Here is a 24,347-nt window from a genome sequence, read left to right on the forward strand (position 1 = left end):
CCTGGTGGGACTGGCCACCTCCTCCGTCCCTCTCTCCCACCCACCCTGAGACTGTGGCTCCTACTTATGCTAATCTGCATTCAAACTCCAACAACTCATCAAAATTATGATCCAAGTATTCCTACCTGTTTATGGCTCCAGCAGCTTCTGCTTTGATCTTTTTTTTTTTTTTTTTTGAGGGGTACGCAGACCTCTCACTGCCACGGCCTCTCCCGTTGCAGAGCACAGGCTTCGGACGGGCAGGCCCAGCAGCCATGGCTCACGGACCCAGCTGCTCCGCGGCATGTGGGATCTTCCCAGACTGGGGCACGAACCCGTGTCCCCTGCATCGGCAGGTGGACTCCCAACCACTGTGCCACCAGGGAAGCCCAGCTTTTGCTTTGGATAGGCAGATCTTGGCTGTGAGTGTTTGGATTTGTCTGTTTTTCCAGATTTCAGGGTGGCAGTTTGCCCTGCAAGCTCAGTTTTCTCATGGTTCCAAGAAATGTAATTGATTTCTCTTTGTTCAGCTTTTTTGTTTTTGTAGTAGGATGGGAGTTACCCTGTCCAAACTCTCTATGTGTCAGAGGTGAACTGGTAATCTCCTGATAAATATTCTTATTTATTCTATGCAAGACGTAGAAATATATGGAAATAGTACATAAGTAGTGGACAATTAGATTTGAGATCATCTTAAACAACCAAAGTCGGTTCATGTTAGAAAATAATAAGATTAGCTCCAGGTGAAGATAAACTACTATGTATGAAGCTCTTAATTCTTCCTAGAACAGGATAGATGAAAGCTGTCCAATGATAAAACAGATGGAAATTATAAAAATTTTTTCAGCGCCAAACTGGGATACAATATCCAGTGCTGTCATTTACTAGGTCGGTGACCCTGGGCGTATTACTTAATCTTTCTAAACTTCAGTTATCTCATCTGAAAAATGGGTTGTGTAAGGTTTAGAGATAATGTATGTTATGAATCTAGCAATGCATAGCACTTACTAGATGCTCAGTATGTTGGCAGTTACTTTTACTTGAAAATAATGTGATGGAAGAAAGAATTCATAAGTATTCCAGAAAATTTGAGGAATACTAATTGTAGGCCATGTTCTAAAAGCTGATTGTTACAAGGCAGATAAACTGATAGGAAAACCAACTGCTTGGTGGCTATAAAAACTCAGATTGAATTTGGTCTAATCCCAAGGGAATGAGAGTACGTGATCCTGAACTGCCACCTGCTGGCCATGACCAACTAAAAAGAACTAACTGTAAGTTCCAATTCCTTACTAAGTGAAAAAAGTGGTAGAGGTTTAGTTTATCTCAGATAAATGATTAGGGCATGAGTTTTCAAATATTTTTACTAGTAAACCTCTTTATCAGAATCTTTATGGTGAGAGCTACAGTAATTTTTACTGATAACTTCCATGAGTGGAGATGGTTTTGTTAGGCTTGTTAGTATTATCTATGGTTCAAATGTGATTCAAGGGCATATGGAGACTTTATTCATTTCTATTTCTTTTTCATATGTTAATCTTTCATAGTTTTGTTATTGTGTAATTTTAGTGGCATTAAACTGGAACTGATTCAAATTATATAATTAATTATAATCAGCTTCAATTATTATGATTAATTATAATCTATTAGACCAGAGGTTCCCAAAAAACAATGTGCAGACCAGTTGATCTGGCTGATCACATCAGATTGCCTAGTTTCCATTTCATACTTGCAGAATCAGAATATTTTTGGGTAAAACTGAGGAAGCACTATTTTCTTAAAAAACTCCCTTTGTGATTCTCAGGAAGCTAATTTCAGAGACTCTCATACTAGGTTATAAACTCCTTGAGGCAAGGACAATTTCTTATTCATTTTGTATTCTTGAGGCTTAACAATGTCCATCCAGTACACTGTAGGCACCCACAAAAAATTAGATAAATGAGTGAACAAATGCGTGCAGAGACAAACTAATTGATTCATGACTCCTGGCAGAGGTTAGAAACACAACAGCTGTGGTGGCTAGAACCTCTTGGCCTTCTAGTTTATGTGTTCTAGCCAATTAGGCAAATATATTTTTGTTGTTGAAAATTTCAGAGATGTTACATACACTCTGGTTCTCTGGGATTAAAGTGGCTGCGTGTTGGCCCTGCCAGGTTTTAGAGGATGTGAGTTAAAGAAGATGGAACCAACCTAAGCTGCAACCTCTAAAATTCCATAGAGGTATTGTGTCCTAAGAATGACTTCAGACTGATGATATTTATAAGGCATAAAGAGACAAAGAGGGATTTCTTTATTTGAATAAACATATACTTTGTTGTAGGGTTATTAATTTCCTTTTCAATAAAAAACTTGACATACAACTGAATTGATTTACCATAAATTATTTGCCTTTTTTACATGACAAGAGGACTTAGATGAATCATCTTTTAGCTTCTTAGGCCAAGTTATTCAGCTGCTATGGGACTCTTTTGAAATTAAATAGTATTTAATTTCAGTAGCAATGTAAGAGGCAGTTACATTATAGAGAGCAGAAAAACTTAAACAAAGAACTACTATTGAAGAGATTCTTTCTGTGCCTGGGAAAAAATTGACCAGTAGCAGTTAACTCTAAAACATAACATAACATAAAACATAACAAAAAACTACCAGGTTTTTAAAATTGAAGTATAGTTCATGTACAATGTTATATAAATTATAGGTATACAATATAATGAGTCACAATTTTTAACAGTTATACTCCATTTATAGTTATTATATAATGTTGGCTATATTCCCTACATTGTACTTATAGCTTATTTTATACCTAATATTGATAGTTCATACCTCTTAATCACCTGTCCCTATATTGCCCCTCCCTCCTTCCTTCTCCCCACTGGTAACCACTAGTTTGCTCTCTGTATCTGTGAGTCTGCTTCTTTTTTGTTACATTCAGTGGTTTGTAGTGCTTTTTAGATTCCACATATAAGTTATATCATACAGTATTTGTCTTTCTCTGTCTGACTTATTTCACTTAGCATAATGCCCTCCAAGTCCATCCTTCTTGCTGCAAATGGCAAAATTTCATTCTTTTTTATGGCTGAGTAGTATTCCATTGTGTGTGTGTGTGTGTGTGTGTGTGTGTGTGTGTGTACATATATGCCACATCTTCTTTATCCATTCATCTGTTGATGGACACTTAGGTTGCTGCCATATCTTGGCAATTGTAAATAATGCTGCTATGAACATTGGAGTGCATGTATCTTTTTGAATTAGTGTTTTTATTTTTCAGTTGTATCCCCAGAAGTGGAATTGCTGGGTCATATGGTAGTTCTATTTTTAGTTTTTTGAGAAACCTCCATAATGTTTTCCAGCTGCACCAATTTACATTTTCACCAATGCTGTATAAGGGTTCCCTTTTCCCCACATCCTTGCCAACCTTTGTTATTTGTTAAAACTATCAGATTTGTTTTTAAAAATGGGGTGATCCTCTTATTCTGCAGTCAAAATAAGTAAGACCCGAAAAGTACATGTTATATAACAATAATTTAGCAACTCCTAGTTAAGCATTAGGTGATTATACAAGAGTACATGCTTCCTTGTTCTTATAAAATGTCATTAGGCAAAAAGAATCAGTGTTGAAATTTAGCAGCTTTTTTTGGTATATATTGTTTTAAATTTTTACAAATTTTGAGATAAAATACAAAGCTCATATAATTTCATACTAGATATCAGAAACATAATTTTAAATATTAATAGAACCAGAAAACAAAAAGAGGAACCTATTACAGAGGAAAGTGAAATAATATTATTTGGTTAATTGAGAAAATATAGGGAGATACTGTACTGGAAAAAATAGTATTTTCATAGACTGTGGAACTGAGATCAGGGTGGGAATTTACTTACCTCCATGTCAATCAAGACACATGAATTGAAATAAAAACTGGAAGAGAAAAAATTAAATATACATTTGTACCCATGTATTTTCTTCCAATTCAGGTACATGGCCATATAACTTGAATATTAAAGAATAGGTCATTCTTCTTGGAAATTATCTGTGACAAGCAAGAAATCTAAAATTAAAAATAAAAAACAGCACATGTGGAAATTTTGGAAATTTTGTAAAAAATACAAAGTGAGAGGACAGCGTACCACCAAAAAAAAAAAAAAGAGTGAAAACTTACTAGATTCTGTTTATTGTACCTTGAAGGAATGTTTTTATCAAAAGTTATCAAAGAATGAAAAAAATGCAAGTGGATGCAAAGACTCGCATTTATCACATGTCCCTAGAAATGATAAAAAGAATGAAAAAGCACATCAGCAAAATGTTAAGTATTCAAAATTGAAATTGGATTTGAAAAGTATATATGCAACTGTTGGTGCTGTGGAATAGGGACTATACTTAGAGGGTAAAATATAAAACCAAATAATTAACACAATAGCAGATGCATTACGTGAGATTATTTGAATAAGGCAAGATATGCTAAATATTGCTCAATTGTTTTAGTTACAACCTTCATAGAACCCATGTAAAAGAGGTAACAATTATTGTTAGATTTGTGGATTTCTAAAATCCACTCTTTCTGTATATGAACATAGATTTTGCTCAGCAAATGACATAACTGGAGAATTATCAGATCTACATATCTAGTGGGCTACTTATAAACACAGAACAGAAACCCAAATCATGTGATGGGAAAAGATCTTTGTGATTTGTGATGATACTCTCCATGATGAGAGCGTGATGGCCAAAGTAAAGCTTCCCTGAAGACTGAATTCAAAGTAAATGCCAAAAAAGCTTCTGACAGCAGTGTAGAAATTGTGACAGTGAAAAAAAATACTATTACCTGACTAAAGTTTGAAATGCTACAGTTTTGAGGTGAAGATGTTACGGCAAATTGAAAATGATCTATCCTTAAGCAAAAAAAGTAACTTCTGGGCTTCCCTGGTGGCGCAGAGGTTGAGAGTCCGCCTGCTGGTGCAGGGGACACGGGTTCGTGCCCCGGTCCGGGAGGATCCCACGTGCCGCGGAGCGGCTGGGCCCGTGAGCCATGGCCGCTGAGCCTGCGCGTCCGGAGCCTGTGCTCCGCAGCGGGAGAGGCCACGACAGTGAGAGGCCCACGTAGCACCAAAAAAAAAAAAAAAAAGTAACTTCTGGTTCATAGGTTGATATCTGGAAAAAAATTTGGTTCAAATAATAATAATTTCAGCAGTAATAATATTATTATTAATATATTACTACTACTATTATTAATAGCTTGGAAGTCAGAGATATGATAGTGTCACAATTTTGTAAATGAAAAGCCAAATGGATTTTGACACGAAGATTCTCAAAAAGTAATTCTAGAGAATTCCATATCCCTGTTGTACGTTCTTCAAACTTAATGGTGAAAAACACAGCAAAAATCTTTTTTTAAATACATTTGAAATTTTCATATCATCTAAGAACTATACATCTACCTTTTAGTTCATTGAAATATGGAAGGGTATTAAAATATTAATTTTGAAATCATTATAAAATAAATGATGTGAAAGTCCAGTTGAGGTCATCCTGTCACTAAAACTCAATTAGAGGCAATAAACAATGCTCTTTTATAAATTATCGATATTTTTAAAGCTAAATTATCTGGATAAAGGTTAGAATGCTAGGCAAAGATATACTTTTGAAAATACCTAGGTTTAAATGTATTTTCTCAGCACTATTTTGGTATGCCTCTTTTGGTGTGGACATTTTTTATTTTAAACCATTTTTATTGAAAATATAATACACCTATAGAAAACTATATAAAACAAGTATAGAACTTATGAAGTATTACGAGGACAACATTCTTATGACTAGCACCTAGGTCAATAAATAGAACTGTGCCCTCTATTCCCATCATTCTTTGAACTATTTAAAAATTTTTTTTGGCACCTCAAGACATTCTAGGCTCATCCTGTACTTTTCCTGCCCCATCCCTGGAATTAGTTATTTCTCTAAAGGGCTCTGGTTCATTTGATTGGAAAAAAGGGTATTTACAGACCAAGATCGGGGCTGCAGTTGGGCTCATCACTACTGGGTATCATTGCTTCTATGCTTTTACAGATAAGATAGTCTTTAAAAAACTGTTTTAAGGTACAGAAAGCATATAATGGTCTTTTCAATTTTTAAAGACATATGTAATTTGAAGAATTTTGATGATGAACAACCACAACTATGTAAAAATTAAAATAGAAACTAATGATGAATAATATTAAATGGGTTATAATGTATAAGGAACTGAGATTACATCCTTCTCCCCCTAAATTTTAATAAAGCCCCTGTCCCCACTGAAATTTTGCCTGTATTTGTAGTAGTAGTTACCAGGCATATTTCCAAATACTTTTTAGCCCTTTAGGGGCCTTTTTTTTAAAAAAAGTATTTATTTATTTATTGGCTGCGCTGGGTCTTCATTGTGGCACGCGGGATCTTCATTGATGCGTGTGAGATCTTCTTTGTGGCATGTGGAATCTTTAGTTGTGGCATGTGGGATCTAGTTCCCTGACCAGGGATCGAACTTGGGCCCCCTGCATTGGGAGTGCAGGGTCTTAACCACTGGACCACCAGGGAATTCTCAGGAGCTTTTTGAATATTGGCTGGTAGTGGAGGATGTAGTCTGAAAATTAAAATGTGTTAACAATTATTTAATGTCCTCAATGTCACTGAACGTCTGTCTCGGGGTCATTTCTACAGAAAACAGGTTATTGGAGTAAATAAGCATTGAAACCATCATAAAAATGTTATTTTATCCAATCAGGATGTGAATTATTTTTATTAATAATCATTAAATCCATTAGTGACTTTGGAATGTGATACTGAATTTTTTTATTGTGATTAAGCTTTGAATTTTCTTATTTTATGTCAAAAATTTGATACATATAATGAACAAAATGATTTCCATTGAGTTCTATTTAGTTCTCTGAATAGTTTCTGTTCTTACACATGGATACCATGTCTTACCTTTCTAAAGATATTAATTTTGGAAGATTTATTTTGCCCTTTGCATTCATTTGTTAGTTTTAGCTTCCAACTTTTTAGTTAAAGGATTTCCTCAAATGTTTGGTGGTCTTTGCTTATTATTTCGTATTTGAGTAAGGCTGATCAGAAACAAGTGTTTGGAAGGGCTTATTAATTGGTAGGTTTCACTGAAGAGCCGGGGGAGGTCAATGACTTGCCATTTATTTGGTTGCTGCCTAAATGCCATCATATCCAGGTCTTTCTCTTATGCCAGTCAGCTTCCCGAGAGACAAATGGTCCAGTTATTTTGCCTGAGGCATATATATGCTTGGCTGCTTCAGATTTAGGAGAAAAGTGAGAATTAGAGTTGAGAGCCTCATTGTTCTGTATATACCCTTAAAAAATTAAAATAATTTTAAAAATTGTGGTAAAGTACACATAAAATTTGCCATTTAAACCAGTTTAAAGTGTATAGTTCAGTGGCATTAAGTATATTCACATCCTTGTGCAGCCAACCTCCAGAACTCTTTTCATCTTACAAAACTGAAACTCTCTATCCCCTAAACAGCAATTCCCCATTTCCCCTCCCCCCAGCCCCTGGCAACCACTGTTTTTTTTTTTTTGCGGTATGCGGGCCTCTCACTGCTGTGGCCTCTCCCGTCGCGGAGCACAGGCTCCGGACACGCAGGCCTAGCGGCCATGGCTCACGGGCTTAGTCGCTCCGCGGCATGTGGGATCTTCCCGGACCAGGGCACGAACCCGTGTCTCCTGCATCGGCAGGCGGATTCTCAACCACTGTTTTTTTTTTGTTTTTTGTTTTTTGTTTTGAGGTACGCGGGCCTCTCACTGTTATGGCCTCTCCCTTTGCGGAGCACAGGCTCCAGACGCGCAGGCTCAGCGGCCATGGCTCACGGGCCTAGCAGCTCCGCAGCATGTGGGATCTTCCCACATGGACTGGGGTACGAACCCGTGTCCACTGCATGGGTAGGCGGACTCTCAACCACTGCACCACCAGGGAAGCCCCAACCACCGTTTTACTTTCCATCTCTATAAATCTGACTACTTTAGGTACCTTATATAAGTGGAATCAGATGGTATTTGTCTTTTTGTGACTGTCTTATATCATTTAGCCTCACGTCTTCAAGGTTGATCTACGTTGTAGCATTGTCAGAATTTCCTTCCTTCTTAAGGATGAATAATATTCCATTGTATGCATATACTGCATTTTGTTTATCCACCATTTGTGGATGGACACTTGGGTTGCTTCCACCTTTTGGCTATTGTGAATAATGCTGCTATGAACATGGGAATGCAGGTCTCTTCCAGACTGTGCTTTCAATTCTTTTGTGTGTATATCCAGAAGTAGAATTGCTAGATCTTGTGGTAGTTCTATTTTTAACTTTTAGTGGATGTATATATACTTTTATATAACCTCCTCATATTGAGCTTTACTCTCTACCACATCTAGTGACTCTGAGTGTGGAGATTTTCCAGTTCACCTGGTCCCCCACTCCCTCACCCTCCATCCTCTGTTTAGGGAATGGGCTCGTGGCTGGGGCATTCATCTGGCTTTGTGGGGTTGGAAGGGGAAATTTGAGGGTCCAAATACTCTGCATGTGAACTTTGAACTTAATTTCCCTGTTTTCCTTGCCACAACTCTGCCCTCACCCCTCTCTAGTGTATATTTGTGCTCTAGGTAAATGTACCAGAAAAACCAATTCACTGAAAGCCAATTTACTTAAACGGCCAACTTGCAAATCACTTTTCTTTTAATTCTTTATTTTTACTTATTTTGTCTTCATGATAGCCTTTTAAGGCAATTCAATTTGACTCTGCTCCAGTTCCCTACTGCTGCAGCTACAGTCTGACGGGCTAGAAAAAGGGGAAAACCCAGAAGGACATAAGAAGAATACAGAATATTCATTTTTATTCCTACGGAGGTACCCTGCAGTGGAGAGAAATCGTAAGTTGTTAACTAGCTGTTTGATTTTGGGGCAAACCATTCGGCTCCCTGGGCTGGAACATGCAAAACGAGGATCACAATTATAACTCACAGATGGGGGTCTGTGTGTGTGTGTGTGTATGTGTGTGCGGCTGTGGGTAGAGGGGCGCGCAGCGGCGTTACCGCGCGGTTCGCTAAGGAAAACCCAGAGCAAAGTAACGGCCTTTAAGTGTCAAGTTGCACGACCTCAACATAGTAACGGCAACCAGCGCGCATGCGCCTATTTAAAGCGCCGGCGTGCTTTAGGAGCCACTCAGCCCCGCCCTCTTCCTCAGATTGCCGCGTTTCCGTTTCCCCCGAGCCTGCTCCGCTCCGCTCTGCCGATTCCGAGTCGCCAATCACCGCCCACTTTTTTCTAGCTGTGAACACCGCGCGTGCCCAGGTTTCGAAAGCCCGGGGGCGGGCTCGTGGCTTCGCGCACGCGCAGTCGTCCTCTTTTCCTCACGCTGGTTCCTCGTCGCCTCAGAGCTGTACGTCCTCCTCGCCTCATCTCGTGTTTGGGTACCGTTTGGGCTGTCGCCACCGCCGCGATGGGCAAAACTTCCGCCTCTCAGGGTCCAGGAGCTCCGCCCGACCCGGTGCGGAGTTTCAATCGTTGGAGGAAGAAATACAGCCACAAGCAGAGCCAAAAAAAACAGTTGAGGAAGCAGCTGAAGAAGCCCGAGTGGCAGGTCGAGCGCGAGGTTATCAGCCGCCTCATGCAGAACTATGAGAAGGTGAGGCCGGCGCCGGGGAGGGGGCGCGGGCCGGCTGCGGGCTACATGTTCTTGCCGCGCTGGGTTGCACAGACGAGTGGGCTGACCTGTCACTGGTACCCTGCCTGGGGAGCAAGCCGTTACTCCTGGAGAAGGGAGTGGGGTGAGAGGTGCCACCCGGGGCCCTGTTGAGGCCACAGGTGGGCCGCTGGGTGCCACAACCCAGGCCTCATGACCGTCCAGGCCGCTCTTCTGCTGCTCACCACACTGGTCTTGATAAAATGATGGAGAAGCAGTGGTACTTAAGCATAGGGAGATTAATTGCTGTAATAGGTATAGCAATATTCATAAAAATAATACAACAATAATGGTAAATAATGACACATTTTAAGCCACTCACCATGTGCTTCCCATTAATTATTTGACTTGATCTGAGGCATTGGGTCTTATTTCCATTTTACAGATGAGAACATTGAGGCTCCAAGAGGGTAAGAAACTTGTCTGGAACCTAGACTCACGTCTTTCAGATTCCAAAGCCTTTGCTTTTAATCGTTATGCTAGTCTTGTATCTCTCACCACCATCCTCCCTATGCTTATTTTTTCTACTTGTTTCATGTCCCCATCCAAGAATTGCTGTAGAAGAGCTGGACTCATGGTTTGTTTCTGGTACCTGCCATCCCACAATGTAGCTGATGTTCCCAGATGAATGTCCCTGTAGTTATCGTTTTGACTTATTGATCTCTTCCAAGCTCACGCTCCTTGGGGCTGCCATTACCCCTTCTTTTCCTTCCTCCTAAATTCCACATCTATTGGCCTTCACCCACCTCACTTAGCCTTTCAGTGATTGCCCCCTTCTCGTGCAGTGTAATCGGGGATTTAACATATGGGATATATCTGGAATTAAAGTCATCACGTGTCATGCTGGTATAGCTTTTCTTTAAACAACGCTTAGATCAAAAGTAAGGTTAGATGGACCTTAGAGTTTGTTTTGGGCTTTTAAGTTAAGATGATGATGGTTTGATTCTGGCTTTTGGTTGCCCGATGAGTGACTTTGGGCAAGTTACTTTGCTTCTCTTGTCTTTAAAAGGCATAATAATATCTACCTTATAAGTTATGGGCAGTTAGTAAGAATGCATGTAAATTATTCTGCACAGTGCCTGACACATAAATATTCCATATATTACCTGTTACATTACTCCTGCTGCTGTATACACAGCACCTCAATAAGCCACTGTAAGGTAAATTACTGTCAGATTGCATTTTGGGCTCTTCTTCATCTGACTGGAATTGCTTCTGGAGGAGAGCCTCAGCCCTTGCTTCTTCTCACTGTTCTCTTCTCTTGTGTAATCCCAAGGTTTATTCTTGTGACTCTTCCTTCTTGCATTCTACCCAGAGCTCTTCTGAGTTCATATCCTTTTTTCTTTTTTTTTCTGACTGTGCTGGATGTCTTTATTTGTGTCATAGGATACCTTAAATGCTGCAGATCTAAAACTGAGTTCATTATCTTTTTCTTCTAAATTCACAGTCCTGTGTATTATTTTTGTATTGCCACCATGGCAAATTACCACAAATTTGGTGTCTAAAAACAACAGGAATTTATTCTCTCACAGTTCTGGAAGCCAGAAGTCTGAAATCAGTTTCACTGGGCTGAAATCAAGGTGTCAGTGGGGACACACTCCCTCTAGAGGCTCTAGGGGAAATTCTGTTTCTTGCTTCTAGCTTCTGGTGGATGTATTCCTTGGCCTGTGGCTGCATTACTCCAATCTCTGCCTCCATGGACACACTGCCTTCTCCTGTTCTATGTCAAATCTACCTCTGTCCTTTTTTTGTAAGGGTACTTTTGATCACATTTAGGGTTTACTCAAATAATTGAGGATAATCTCCCCATCTCAAGATCTTTAATCACTGTGCAAAATCTCTTTTGTCATGTAAGATAATATCCACAGTTCTGGAGATTAGGATATGGACATATTTGGGGACCAGTATTTAGGCTACCCAATCCTAACCCCACCATCTAAGCAGATTGCTGAGCTAGAAACCTAGGAGTAATCCTAGAGGCCTCCGTCTTACCACTCTTACATTCAGTTAGTCACAGTGGTGATTAACTCTGCTTCTTACATTTCTCAAATGCTTCTCCATCCCCAGTGCCATGCCTTAGTTCAGGCTCCATCATCTCTTGCCTGCGTTACTACAGTAGCTATTGCTTGTAACATGGGTCAGCAGACTTTTCCTGTAAAGGACAGGACAGTAAATGGTTTTAGCTTTGCAGGTTGTAAGGGTGGAACTACTCAGCTCTGCCATTGTAACACAAAAGCTTGCCATGGAAATACTTAAATGGGTATAGCAAAACTTCAGTTACTGAAACAGGTGGTGGGATTTGTCCCTTAGGCCTTACTGCCTTCTAATCTATCCTCCATGTTTGCTAGAATGATTCTTTCCAAGATGAGATGCAATTGTTTTACTCCTGATTAAAACCCTTCCTTGGCTCACAGTTATTTTCAGGAAAGTGGTCAAACACTTCAGTGTGTCAGCGTGTTCTAGTCCAGTGAAAGAGTAAGTTATTTGTGGTCAGGCAGACCTGGTTTAAATCTCACTCAGTTCAGGTGTTGGCTCATCAAATTTCTTTATGTTCCTGTGTCTCAGTTTCTTTATTCAACAGAGATTATTAACCACCCAGAGTGTTGTAAGGCTCAAATGAGGTGATGTATATAAACCAAGTGGTATGTGGTAGGCACACATGAAAGAACAACCTGCACTTTTGTGAACTTTTGTGAATTGGCCATGCTCCTTGATGCTTCTTGACCTGGTACTTGATGTTTCCACTGCATGCAATGAGCAGTCCCATTTCCCCAACCCTAGGGACACCTACTCATCCTCCAAGATTTACCTCCAACTTCTCTTCCTGACCTCCCCAGGTAGGGTTAGGGCTGCTGTGTGTCCATAGCATTTTGTATATGCCTTTATTATAGCAGTCATCAGCAGGCTGTGATGACTGGCTCTAACTTCTTTGTCAACTCTACCACTAGGCCATTGATGATATGCTTTGCTCTCTCCATAGATGGGTCCTACAGTGCTTGTCCTTGAGAAGACCTTTAGTGTTTAGATGTTTGGTGCACACTGACCTTTTCCAGGTGGCTTTATTCTGCTCGGTAACGTGGGTCCATTCTTTTTGGTCTCTTGTTTTAATAATAATTACTAACATTTAGCAAGCTTTCATACATGTTGATTTGCCATATTCTCACAACAAACAGCCCTATGAGATAGTTCCCATTATATAAGTGAGGAAACTTTAAGACACAGCAAGGCTAAATAATTTGCACTACATTAAATAGGAAGTGAAAATGCTATTGATAGTAAGGGAAAAAGTTCTAATCCAGGAGGTATAGGTTTGATGCCAGGGCTCCAGACCACCATGCTTTACTGTGCTGCACAAATGTTTAAATCCCAGTCTTTTCACTAAGTTGAAGGAACATTTTTATTCTTGCTAAGTATTGTTCTGTTTTTTGTTTGTTATTTTTAAAGTTTTAGAAATATTTTCTTAAGATTTTGTTAAGAAATAAATGCAGTATGGAATCAGTTGCCATGGCTAGCAATACTAGAATACAATCAGAGCAGATTGTATGTAAAAAGGGCAGACCCTACCATATGGCTTCTCAGATGGTAGAATTTGTGCATAGAAGTTTTATTACACTGGACAGTACACAGGTGGTTGCTCAGTAGCCTCACTGGTGAAATACTGAACAATTTGATTCAGAGGCATTTTGAAACATTTTGACAGGTTGTTGTTGAGGCTTAGGTAAAAACAGGTGGAAAAAAAATACCTGTCTGTATCTCAAGGGAGGTGGGGTGGGGTTGATACATTTTGACAGATGTAATGCTAGTAAATATGTGCAGTGCTCTGGAGTTAGAGGACGGTGTAATCAGGGGAAAAAGGTTGAGTTATTCTGTGCAGAGCCCTTTCTGTCCAGATGACTTAGAGAAAGGTTTTTCCTCTGGCACGCTACTCTTCTTCCTGACGGTTGCAGCCTCAGGCCTGGCTGGTGGAGCTGAAAGTGGGCTGGATTTCAGCTCCCACACCTCAGCCTTACCAGATGCCTTTGGGTAGGACATGAACTGTACAGCAGTTTGTGGTAGCCATGAGTGGAGCCAGTTCTTGAATGATGTGTTCTCCAGGTGGAAAAGATTGGCAAGGACATTGTAGGTGGAGGGAGCAACAAGAGGAGATACAAAAAGATGTGAAAATACATGGTGTTCTTTGAGGGGGACATACACCTTGGAGTGTGATATGTGTTCCAGGATTGGCTTCAGAAGAGGTTGAAGAAGAGGGTTGAAAGTAGACTGAATGGCTATGGAGGCTGTAGTAGGTAGAATAATGATCTCCTAAAGATGTCAGCATCCTAATCCTCAGACCTGTGAGTAAGTTACATGGCAAGGGGTAATTCAGGTTGCTAATCAGCTGACTTTAAAATATGTTGGTTGATCTGGATTATCCAAGTGGACCCAGTGTAATCATCCAAGGGCCCTTATGTGTGGAGGAGGGAGGCAGCAGAGTCAGTGTCAGAGCACTGTGAAGTGAGAGACTTGACTGTCTATGCTGGCTGGCTTTGAAGATGGAAGGGGGCCATAAGCCAAGGAATATGGGCAGCCTCTAGAAGCTGGAAAAAGCAAGGAAATGGATTCTCTCCTAAAGTTACCCAAAATAATGCAGCCCTGCCAACACCTTGATTTTAGTTGAGTGAGACTGGTTTTGGACTTCTGACTTCCAGAATTATAAGTAATAAATTTATATTGGTTTAAGCCACTGTTCTTGGTAATTTGTTACAGCAACAGTAGGAAACTTATATAGAGGCTGTCTTTAAAAGCTTTATCTAGAAGCAGTGGTGAGTTTCTGGGGGCAATTAGAGAATATATCCAAACTGTAAACGTTCTGGAGGCTAGACTGTTGGTGTAGTCTAGATCTTGGGTCCTCTGAGAGGCAGATGCCAAGATGGGGTTAAGTGAATTGGAATTTATTGGGGAAAAGTGTCTGTAAAGGTAAAGGAAAGGGAACAGGAATAGGGAGGGAAAGGAAAGAGGACAGAAGGAGGAGGGGGTAGGAAGCGTGCAGGCTGCAACACTGTTTTCAGAAAGCTGACAGGATGTCCTCAGACAAAGTTGCGCATTAGAGGAATCCCCTGTCCTGCGGGAATGGGTACTGCTGCTGTGCTTGGTCATTGACTGGGTGCAGGCCAGGCAGGCATGGCTTTTCCAGTGGTGGCTCTAGAGGGGTGACTCTAGAGGGGTGACAGCTGGCATTTATCAGTCAGGTGTCTTCCCAAAGTGGCAACTCTGGGTGGCTTATTTCTAAGGCCACTATGTAGGGTGTGTGTTCTAGAGGGGCTGATGGAGATCTGGGGATTGAAGCTTATGGAGAAATATTGAACTATTTGTTTAGTAATGGTTTTCACTTGCTGAATGACTCAAGCTCTCCATACCTAGGATTCAATTAGATTTTTTATTGTAATCAGCTATGCTATATAGGAGCTCTGCTTTCTAATCTGATTTTTTTTTTCCTTAATCAGAATTTGGTCTGGTGTAATTTGAAGTAGATTGCTTTTCTTCTCTTGATTGTAATAGGTGGAGCATTCTAGGAAGTTTTAAATACTTTTTCCTCACTGCTTCGGGATGTAAAAGCATCATTCACATTTGTGAAAAAAGACAGTTGGAAGAAGTATAGGAGAGTGGTTAAGTAATATCCACCCTGTTCTCCTTTCCTCTGCTCCCTCTAACTTTTCCACCAATGCTGGGACGTTCTTAATAAGTACCATCACTGAAACATCTGTTTTTTGATTTCAGAAGAATGATGATACAGATTTTTAGAGGTTTTGATTGATAGAGAGGTTATGATTTTTCTGAGTGATTTTTTTCTAAGAAAAGAAAAGGATGAAGGGAAGGGGAAAGAGAGTTTTATTTTTTTTGTAGGAACCATAGCCATCTTCTGCTGTGGCTTCCTAGTGTTCCTTGGACTATAATTGACAGTCTTCTAGAACGTGGTTGGCAGACTTTTTCTGTGAATATTAAGATAGTGAATATTAAGTTTCGTGGGCCAGATCATCTCTGTCACAACTACATAGACAGTATGTAAATGAATGGTTGTAGTTGTGCTCCAGTAAAACTGTATTTACAAAAACAGGGAGGAAAAGATTGGGCCTGTGGGCCATAGTCTGCTGACCCTTGTTCTAGACATCAGTGGAGTAAGAAATGTCCTTTTTGTTTCTTTGGTGACCTGTTTCTAAGCATATAGTGTACAGTTTTATGTTGTCATGGCTGGTAGAGTACTGGAATAGTTTGTTTCTTCCAGACTTTCCCTTTAGGAGGTTGATAGAGGTTAGAAAGATATGTACTTTTGTCTGAGTAGCCCACTTTGCCTGTGGGCTGTATCTATGATGGGGATTAAAGAGTGTGTTGCCCATCTAGCTCCTGTAAGCATTCTACTTGCTGTGAAAACAGATTTTTAGCTGATAATACCACAAGTGCAGGGTGGACTGCACCTGATTTTAATGTCTGGTTTGGGAGATTACTTACCTCCTAATTTAGGTTCCTTGATAGGACAGGATATTATTTGAATAAAGTTTTCTCCTTCTACTGTTCGTGCACTGATTCTGCCTCCTCTCCAGTGTTATCTGGAATGAGTTGTAGGGATTAAGGCAATGTTTTAATAATTATGTTTTCATCATTTGAGGCCAGAGAATAACCCTGTCTGGACTACATTAAGAATCTGTAGACTAAAGTGAAATACAAGCTGTCATCCCATTACTGCCTGGAGTGTGATTTTAATAAATGAACCTTACAAATGCAGCTTTCCTCTTTTGCGAATCATGAATAATTTGGCAACACATTCCCAGATCTGAGTAATTCCTACTTTCAGCATCTATGATAAAATAATTCTCCTGAGCATCCAAAATGAACTTCAGAAAATTGGGTTTATGCTAATGAAGAACATCAGTGATGAACATTTAGATAATGTAAAGTTAAAGGGCAAAATGTTACTTTTTGTGACTTCAGATCATGACAGAGACACTTTCCCTGGTTATTGTTAAATAATACTCCTCCTCCAGTATACCCCCAAATGAGTACTTGTCCGGTTGGGTTTGAAAGGTTTGTGCTAGCAAGATATATTTCTGCACCTAACTTCAAGTTAGTCTCCAAAGTGTGTAAAGAGAAGTTTTCTCATCGTGATCTGTGGTTTATGTCATTTTGCCCTTTACTTCCTAGACTGATATTCTTTGAAGGATGGGATGAAGGGAAATTTTCTTCCTAAAATTGATGTGATGATGACTTATTGTATTGTTAACATTTTAGAGGTGTTCAAAGATATTGAAGGTAGGTGTGTGTGTGTGTGTGTGTGTGTGTGTGTGTGTGTGTGTTGAGTGAATGAAGTCTTTTTTTTAACCAGTTGAAATGGTTATGGAGTTATATTTTTGATGATAGCTTCTTCAAGGCATATTTCTTTTCAGAAGGAATGATAGTGTTTACTTAGAAGTGATGATTGAATTCAATCCTGCAGTACCAAGGATGTGCTAGGCAGCACAATGTAGACAAAAATTAGTTTTGTTGTAAAACAAATGAATTATGCAGTATGTTATTTTGCCTTATCTCACATAGTCCCCTTTTACTTTTCAGATAAATGTAAATGAAATTACAAGATTTTCAGATTTCCCCTTGTCCAGAAAAACACTGAAAGGTAGGTTCATGGTGATCTTGGGACATATTGTTGGATTTCTTGATGCTTTTTTAAAATAGAAAAATGTTTAGAGAAAGTTTAACCTGAAAAAAGTCTTATTTTGTGGGACCTAATGAAATTTAAAAGCTTTTGCACAGCAAAGAAAACTATAAACAAGATGAAAAGACAACCCTCAGAATGGGAGAAAATATTTGCAAATGAATCAACGGACAAAAGATTAATCTCCAAAATATATAAACAGCTCAGGCAGCTCAATATTAAAAAAAAACCCAGTCAAAAATGGCAGAAAAACCTAAATAGACATTTCTCCAAAGAAGACATACAGATGGCCAAGGGGCACATGAAAAGCTGCTCAATCTCACTAATTATTAGAGAAATGCAAATCAAAACTACAGTGAGGTATCACTTCACACCAGTTAGAATGGGCATCATCAGAAAATCTACAAACAACAAATGTGAGAGGGTGTGGAGAGGGTGTGGAGAAAGGGAACCCTCTTTCATTGTTGGTGGGAATGTAAATTGATACAGCCACTATAGAGAACAGTATGGAGGTTCCTTTAAAAACTAAAAATACAATTACCACATGACCCAGCAGTACGACTACTGGGCATATACCCAGAGAAAACCATAATTCAAAAAGACACATGCACCCCCGTGTTCATTGCAGCACTATTTACAATAGCCAGGTCATAGAAGCAACCTGAATGCCCATCGACAGATGAATGGATAAAGATGTGGTTCATATATACAATGGTATATTATTCAGCCGTAAAAAGGAAAGAAAGTGGGTCATTGGTAGAGACGTGGATGGACCTAGAGACTGTCATACAGAGTGAATTAAGTCAGAAAGAGAAAAACAAATATCGTATATTAACATACATATGTGGAACCTAGAAAAATGGTACAGATGAACCAGTTTGCAAGGCAGAAATAGAGACACAGATGTAGAGAACAAACGTATGGACACCAAGGTGGGGAAAGCAGGGGGTGGTGGTGGTGGTAGTGGTGGGATGAATTGGGAGATTGGGATTGACATATATACACTAATATGTATCAAATAGATAACTAATAAGAACATGCTATATAAAAATATAAAATAAAATTCAAAAAAAATCTTATTTTGTTATCGTGAAAACCTAGCAAGAAACAATATTTATTTAAGTTTTACCAGTTTGTCATTCTCATTCTTTCTGGACTGGTTAAAAAACAGTAGTAAAAAACCAAGGTGCCAGGGCCTCTGAATAATTAAAATGTTTAAAATAAGCAAGAGAACAAACAAAAATGTGTCGCCTTTTGTATTGATTTGCTAGTGCCACCAGAACAAAATAACACAGACTAGGTGGCTTAAACAACAGAAATTTATTTTCTCATTGTTCTGGAGGCCAGAAGTCTAAGATCAAGGTGCTGGCAGGGGTGGTTTCCTCTGAGGGCCATGATGGAAGGATATGTTCCAGGCCTCTCTCCTTGGCTTACAGATGGTTGCCCTCTGCTGCCTCTTAAAGTAGTTGTCCCTCTGTGTACTCACACCCCTAGTGTTTGTTTTTGTGTCCAAATGTTCCCTTCTTACAAAGACATCAGTCAGATTGGATTTGGGCCCACCCTAATGGACTCATTTTAACTTAAATCACCTCTTTAATCACCTGTGTCTGAATACAGTCACTGGGAGTTAGGGGTTCAACATATGAATTCTGGGATTGAGGGGATGCACAATTCAGCCCATAGTACTGTTCTACAGGGATGCTCTAAAGTGTCATTTTCTTCCTGTCCATACTGGCAGGTTTGCAAGAAGCGCAGTACCGTTTGGTAACTGAGATACAGAAGCAGACCATTGGGTTAGCATTGCAAGGTAAAGATGTCCTTGGAGCTGCCAAAACTGGATCTGGCAAGACTTTGGCTTTCCTTGTTCCAGTAAGTAGTTTTTTCATGTTGGGTCAGATCCTTTGTTACATGATTTTAAAACGTTCTGTGCCTAGATAGAAATAAACAGTTATGTGAAGAGTTGTTTCATGTTGGGTTTCCTTGGCTAGAATGCAAACTTTATCAGACTGGTGCCACATCTGTCTTGTTCTCTACTGTATCCCCCATGTCCTAGCACAGCACCTTGCACATGATGGGCATTCAATAACTTATTGAATGAATGAATTATCGTGTGCTGACAAGCCTGAATTCCTGAAGGATGTGGGGTGTTCCAGGGTGGCAGGTCAGAATGGTTCTTCTCTGCAATGAGCCCGGTGGCGTGGCAGGGAAGGCTGTTTCTGTACTCACCCTTGCAAACCTGCCAATCGTATTTATATTTGCCACCTGTTTAGGATAAAGCTGAAATTGCTCACTTTAAGGAAGTTGGGTCATTGAGAATTTTCCAGGACATTGATATCTATCTTTTATAGCAGTAAAACAATAGAGCCTTTTAGGAATTCACTTATATCTGTTATGCAGTTTGTCTCGTAATTTTTAATTCCTGATAAATAATCAGCTCAGAAAAATCACATTTGATTTTTTGTTCCAACTGTTAAAAAACCATTTTTCTCTTAAATTCTATTTTTTATAACAACATCTTTCTACAACTAGAAAATTCAGTCACTGTGATAACTATGGTAGTTACACAGTGTTTATTTTAATGTGGTTTCTGTTCAGAAAATGGTGACAAATATTTTTCTGAAATCTGTTTTAATGAACTGTGGGCTATACAGACCTTTCACTGATTGCCATCTCCTCATGGCATGTATCTGGTAGCAGCTGCACTGCCATGGGGCTTCTTTTCCTCTGTGACTTGGGGGAGGATGCTTCTGGTGGTTAGAAGAAAAAGAAAAACAAAGCAAACAGTTTCTTTCTGATTAAGACTCATGACAGGTATGCTTTCTGCTTGGAAGGTGCCTTTGATTTTGGGGGGCAAGGTTGACTCAGGAGTCAAAAAGTTGCCTCTCTAAAGGACTTATTGAACGTGAATTTGTTCTTTTTTGAGGTGCTGGAAGGCTTGTATCGTCTGCAGTGGACCTCAACAGATGGGCTGGGGGTTCTGATTATATCACCTACAAGAGAACTGGCCTATCAGACCTTTGAGGTTCTCCGAAAAGTAGGGAAGAATCATGACTTTTCAGCTGGCCTCATCATTGGCGGAAAGGTTTGTCTTTTTGCCCTTGTCCTTCTTTCTTTCCTTCTATAACTTATTTATGTTGGAGCACTGTGGTGGTTGACTGGGAAGAGGTAGAGATATTATCTAAACAGAGACTGGCCCCCTAGACAGGAGGTGGCAGCATCCTGGTGTGGTCACTATCATCCAGAATATGTTTGTCAGTTTTGCAGTTCCAGAAAGTCTGTTTTGTCAGGGTATCTGGATTGATCAGATTCTCTGAGACTAAGTAATTCTAATTAGCCTGCAAATCTATTTGTTAATATTCATTGGAAAAGGTACGTTTCAGTATGTAGACTAGTTCCTTTCAATAAAGTATCTAGGAGGTTGAACAATTCAGAGCATTACTGGGTCAGCAGCAGAAGAAAGGAAGGTAGAAGGTAGTTTTGAGGAGTGTTTATATTAGGTTTTAGTAAAGCCTGCTGCTCCACTTCTCTTTCTTCTGGTTTACCTGGACTACTTGTCTCGGCTAGAGTCTCTTTTAGATTGTGAGGAATTTTTGAATATATATGCAAACATAAACAAAAAAAGGAAGAGTATCACAAGCCCTCACATACTCATGTACCTATCACCCAGCTTTAACAACTAACATTCTGTGGCTCTTGTTTTGAGGAGAGATATTCTAGAATGTGGAGAACTCAGCTCTTGTTTTCAGTCCATGAAGTGCAGTGAGTGGTGTCAGAGAGGCTGTTCAGTGCCCCTGGGTTCTGACTTAAAAGAATGGGTATAATTCTAGTTTTTAAGTAGGTTCTGGCAGACACAGGAGGAAATAAAAGACTTGGAGCAGTCATATATTTTTCTTGGCTTCAAAATCCCAGATATGATTAAGAATCTAGAGGAGCTCTGAACTCTTTAGGTCTTCACTAAGGACTTTTATTTAGCCCAGAAATTTGGATATGCTATAAAAATGGAAGGGAGAAATTACATTTATTTCTAGAGTACCTACATTGCTATGATGAAATGCCACATGTATATGGCTTGTATAATTTTGGTACACAGGCTGCTCAGTGATGGGTCTGTGTAATCAAAAGAAACAACTGTTTTCAGGATCTGAAACATGAAGCTGAGAGGATCAATAACATAAATATACTTGTTTGCACACCGGGTCGGCTTCTTCAACACATGGATGAAACGATATGTTTTCATGCTACGAATCTCCAGATGTTAGGTGAGTCTAATATATCTCTAATGAAATAAATCTCAGGCTTAGGAGCGAGCACTCATAAATTTTAATGATAGAAATATTTTATTGAATAAATATTGTGACTAAAAATCTGAGAAATAACTTGAAGCAATTTTTTGGCATATGGTTCTAAATCCAGAGAGTACAACTCAGACTTTTATTCTTTATATCTTTATTGGAGTATAATTGCTTTACAATGTTGTGTTAGTTTCTGCTGTATAACAAAGTGAATCAGCTACGTGTATACATATATCCCCATATCCCCTCTCTCTTGAGCCTCCCTCCCACCCTCCCTATCCAACCCCTCTAGGTGGTCACAAAGCATCGAGCTGATCTCCTTGTGCTATGCAGCAGCTTCCCACTAGCCATCCATTTTACATTTGGTAGTGTATATATGTCAGTGCTACTCTGTCACTTCGTCCCAGTTTCCCCTTCCCCCGCCCCGTGTCCTCACGTTTTTTCTCTACATTTCTGCCTTTATCCTTGCCCTGCCACTAGGTTCATCAGTACTGTTTTTTAAGATTCCATATGTGTGCGTTAGCAACCACTGTGCCACCAGGAAAGCCCTTCATGTAACTTTTTTTTTTTTTAACATCTTTATTTGAGTATAACTGTTTTACAATAGTGTGTTAGTTTCTGCTTTACAACAAAGGGAATCAGTTATACATATACATATGTTCCCATATCTCTTCCCTCTTGCATCACCCTCCCTCCCACCCTCCCTATCCCACCCCTCTAGGTGGTCACAAAGCACAAAGGTGATCTCCCTGTGCTATGCGGCAGCTTCCCGCTAGCTATCTAATTTACATTTGGTAGTGTATATATGTCCCTGCCACTCTCTCACTTCGTCACAGCCCATGCTTCCCCCTCCCCATATCCTCAAGTCCATGCTCTAGTAGGTCTGTGTTTTATTCCCATCCTACCACTAATCTCTTCATGACATTTTTTTTTTCTTAGATTCCATATATATGTGTTAGCATACGGTATTTGTTTTTCTCCTTCTGGCTTACTTTACTCTGTATGACAGACTCCAGGTCTATCCACCTCATTACAAATAACTCAGTTTCATTTCTTTTTATGGCTGAGTAATATTCCATTGTATATATGTGCCACATCTTCTTTATCCATTCATTTGTTGATGGACATTTAGGTTGCTTCCATGTCCTGGCTATTGTCAGTAGTGCTGCAGTGAACATTGTGGTACATGTAACTTTTTTTTTTTGACATCTTTATTGAAGTATAATTGCTTTACAGTGGTGTGTTAGTTTCTGTTTCATGTAACTTTTTTTTTTTTGTGTGTGTGTGTGTGTGTTATGCGGGCCTCTCACTGTTGTGGCCTCTCCCGCTGCGGAGCACAGGCTCCAGATGCGCAGGCTCAGTGTCCATGGCTCATGGGCCCAGCTGATCTGCATCATGTATGATCCTCCCAGACTGGGGCAAGAACCCGTGTCCCCTGCATCGGCAGGTGGACACTCAACCACTGTGCCACCAGGGAAGCCCTTCATGTAACTTTTTGAATTACCGTTTTCACTGAGACCTTTTTAAGATCAAAACAGTTAGAAAGAGATAAGCCCTCTTTTCTATATGAAATTAGACACCTCAGTATTTGACACTGCTAAGAGTTGTCTTTTAAGGTACATCTACTTATGATGTTACCTAATGTGTATTTTTTAAATCAACTTTGGAATAATTCTAGATTTATAGAAAAGTTTCAGTGAGAGTACAGAACATTCCTCTATACCCTTCTGTCCCTCAGTTTCCCCCAGTGTAATAACATCTTACATAACTTTGGTACCTTTGCCAAAACTAAGTGATTAACATTGGCATATTTATTTAATATACAGACATTTTTTCGATTTCACCAGTTTTTCCATGAATTTCCTTTTTCTGTTCTAGAATCCAGTGCAGAATACCATATTGCATTTAGCCTAATGTGTATCTTAAATATTGTTGTTCAACTTGCATTCTCTCTTTTTAGTTCTTGATGAAGCAGATAGAATCTTGGATATGGGCTTTGCTGATACCATGAATGCTATTATTGAAAACCTTCCCAAGAAACGTCAGACTTTGCTTTTCTCAGCTACACAAACCAAATCTGTAAAGGACCTTGCACGCTTGAGTTTGAAAAACCCTGAGTATGTTTGGGTTCATGAAAAAGCAAAATACAGGTATGTACTATTTGAAACCATATTTGATTCAATCACAATCAATGTTCTCTCTTTTTAGATTAAGAATTTGACATTTCAAATTAATACTACTTTTCTAGGAAATAAAACATTATTTTATATTGTTGATTAAATATGCAAAAGCATAGCAAGTATATTGGTAAAAATTATTTAAATTCTCTGTGCACCTTTAAATGTGTGACTACTCTAATGCAATATTTTCCAAATGTGGTGTGGGGAACAAATTCCCCCATAAAATAGGGGTGAGGTAGGGAAATGCATACCTAGATAGGTAAATAGCAAATGTTGAGTTAAGGTAAAGCAGTGTTCTTCAAGACTTCTCAGAACCTTTAATATTTTTTTGGACATTGTGATTCTTCAAAGCAGTGGGAGATGAATAAAGCTTCCTGCATTTACCGAAATTATTTTGGTACAGGATCATTCTTTTTAGCTGTATTATGCAGGACTAATGTGCTATGGAACACATTTTATCAACTGCATTAATATTTGGCAAAATA

The 24,347-nt window shown here is 39.4% G+C and overlaps 1 protein-coding gene across 1 annotated transcript in view; it reads left to right on the plus strand.

Moving 5' to 3' along the window:
• Window positions 1-9,278: 9,278 nt before the first annotated feature.
• The window catches only part of DDX10 (DEAD-box helicase 10), a 309,443-nt gene continuing 294,374 nt past the window's right edge, over window positions 9,279-24,347 (plus strand). The window contains exons 1-6 of the mRNA XM_059067976.2: window positions 9,279-9,649; window positions 17,291-17,351; window positions 19,129-19,259; window positions 20,314-20,472; window positions 21,529-21,649; window positions 23,643-23,832. Of these exons, the coding sequence (XP_058923959.1) occupies window positions 9,464-9,649; window positions 17,291-17,351; window positions 19,129-19,259; window positions 20,314-20,472; window positions 21,529-21,649; window positions 23,643-23,832 (848 nt within the window). The 5' untranslated portion in view covers window positions 9,279-9,463. The remainder of the gene's footprint in view (window positions 9,650-17,290; window positions 17,352-19,128; window positions 19,260-20,313; window positions 20,473-21,528; window positions 21,650-23,642; window positions 23,833-24,347) is intronic.

This window comes from Kogia breviceps, chromosome 7 (genome assembly GCF_026419965.1).
Source record: "Kogia breviceps isolate mKogBre1 chromosome 7, mKogBre1 haplotype 1, whole genome shotgun sequence".
NCBI classification, from domain to species: domain Eukaryota; kingdom Metazoa; phylum Chordata; class Mammalia; order Artiodactyla; family Physeteridae; genus Kogia; species Kogia breviceps.